We start from the raw sequence: 2,469 nt of genomic DNA on the forward strand, positions 1-2,469 counted from the left end.
AATGGATAAAGAAATAACTTGTAGTGAAAGCAAAATTAAAATTGGGTATAATGAACAAAAAAAAACTAATGGATCGTGATTGTTGCAAACAACTGAAAATCAATAGAAGATTGCATTTCAACTACTCAAATGATCATATCTTCTGAGACCGTGAACATATCGCGTCATGAAATTGATTAAGCTTCTTAACTTAAAGTGGAAATCATAATAATAGGAATTATTAACTGTTTAACCAACATGCAGCGAGTAACAACAGGGGTATGTTTCGCTGATAGATTAAGACATCTAAAGCATGCGAATACTTTCCGAAATACAAGAGTTACGTGGTCACAAGCAAGTCAGTGTTTAGGTGAAAACGTAAACATTTAACAGAAGTGCTGTATATGATAATGAAGACTTTTAAAAGTTGAGAACCCATTCTTCACCACAATAGATTGCGACCTTCCAGTTAAATAAATAAAATTATTTTTTTTGCCTAGAGAATTAGAAGGTGTTGAAGAGGTTTTTGCAAAGCAAAGATTGATCAACGCGATCAAAAGTCTTAGAAAAATCAAGCAGACATAGATATATGATAAAGTTCTGATTTAAGTTTGTTAAGTGCACTTATACGGTATACGGTATGATAGAACTGTGCTAATATTTTTACTTCTCATTTAATTGAACGTTTATTTTCTTCTTTTTTTACTTACATCTGTCATGACATATCTTATTTCTGTCCAAACTACTAATTTGCATTAAAGTTGTTGTTTGAATTTTTTATTTTATTCTTATAATCACAATATATTATATATTATTACTAATATTTTTAGTTGTTAAGTTAATCACAATATTTTTATTGTTTTGACATTTTTTCATCACTTACTTTACCTCAATGATCACCTTTTTTATGTCCATGCTTGCTACCGCCGGATTTTTTGCCCTTTTTACCATAGCTCTCATGTTCTTCGTGATGGTCGCCATGTTTATACTCCTTTTTGAATTTTTTATGGTCTTCATCATGATGTCCTTTCTTATAGTGCCCTTTATGTTTCTTTTCTGATTTTTTCTTTCCAGCCTCATAATTTTCTCCATGCTTCTTTTCACCTTCTTCATTTGCATGGTGTTTGTGCTCCTTGCCATACTTTTTATGATGTCCACCTTTATCTTCGTCATCGTAGAATTTTTTCTCTTTATAATATTCATCCTTATTGAATTTCTTATGATACTCCATTTCCTTATGACCTTTTTTATGATTTTTCTTATGATGATGCTTTCCACCTTTTTTGTGTTCACCATGTTCTTTATGTTCTCCATGTTCATCCTTCTCATTATAGTCATGTTTCTTGTCATCTCCATGATCATCATAGTAATGTTTATGATCTTCCTCTTCATGATGCTTCTTTTCATCCAACTCCCATTCTGAGTGCTTTTTGTGTCCCTTATCACCTTTGTGCTCTTTCTCCTTATAATCTTCTTCACCGTACTTTTCACCACTCTCCTTCTCGCCTTCCGACGACTCTTCCTTCTTCTTACCAGCTACGCAAGATATGAGCAGCGCTACAATCAACAACAATCTCAATTGATGGTGCATACTTCTCGACTAATTTGCACCTCCAAAATATTTCGCTTTTATATAATTTCCCATTGACCGCAAATATAACTATCAGACGCGGTTACAATGCGGTACCAATGTTTATCCATTGCTTTTCTGGTGTGATTATGAAAATGTCTGCAAAGCAAATCTTATGCTTGAATGGGCATTAGTTTTTTTGCAGGGCAATGTGTAGTAATTTGCAATTTCGTGTGCAATATTGACAAAGCCAAGGGTCTTTGGACAGAAACTGGCGCAGAGTGAAAATTATGCAAATCCAATGTTTGCCAACAAAATTCGCTGCTGAGCAGCCAAATAGGAGAGAACGAGTAAAAGTGAAGTGTTTAAGTATGAGAATTCCATGGACTTGTTTTTCCATTGCCGAAGATTTAATGACAAGATAAAATTTTATATTAATAAAATATTACAATATTATATTACAGACAGAAAAGGTTTATTGAAAATGAAAGTTTTCTTATTTTCAAATTTTAAAATTTGTAACCCACAACAGAAGATGCATCAAATACTTTTCATTACTTAGAAGTAGAGACGGTAAGAAATATCTTTTCTCTTATAAAAAAGGTAGAGGTGCCATTGAGCCCTATTTTGAGATTAAAACCTTTAGAACAATTTCAAAATTACATTAAAACAGATGTGTTAAATGTTTAACACCGGGATATAGAATATCACATATCTCCCATCGTAGCTATGCCAGATATTTTCCATTATTGTTTAAGTTATAGAATTACCGATTACAAAAATATTTAGGATGTTATTGAACTACGTCAGGTTGTGCCAGCGTGCTTTAGAGAGCGCCTCGCAGATTGTGCCTCTCCATTACAACTACAATAGATTTTGTCTATTTTTTTTCTAAAGTAAGGTCAGCAGATTATCTGCGT

At 32.8% G+C, this 2,469-nt stretch overlaps 1 protein-coding gene across 1 annotated transcript; it reads right to left on the reverse strand.

Moving 5' to 3' along the window:
- Positions 1–868: 868 nt before the first annotated feature.
- Positions 869–1,570, reverse strand: LOC119688180 (putative eggshell protein). The gene has a single exon (XM_038102864.1). The coding sequence runs from the start codon at positions 1,568–1,570 to the stop codon at positions 869–871; it is 702 nt and encodes a 233-aa protein (XP_037958792.1).
- Positions 1,571–2,469: the final 899 nt, after the last annotated feature.

Source organism: Teleopsis dalmanni, chromosome X (assembly GCF_002237135.1).
Source record: "Teleopsis dalmanni isolate 2A chromosome X, ASM223713v2, whole genome shotgun sequence".
Taxonomy (NCBI): domain Eukaryota; kingdom Metazoa; phylum Arthropoda; class Insecta; order Diptera; family Diopsidae; genus Teleopsis; species Teleopsis dalmanni.

Bases quoted from the DNA above. Each gene is read 5' to 3' on its own strand.
- LOC119688180 (XM_038102864.1), bottom strand. From the start codon at position 1,570: ATGCACCATCAATTGAGATTGTTGTTGATTGTAGCGCTGCTCATATCT.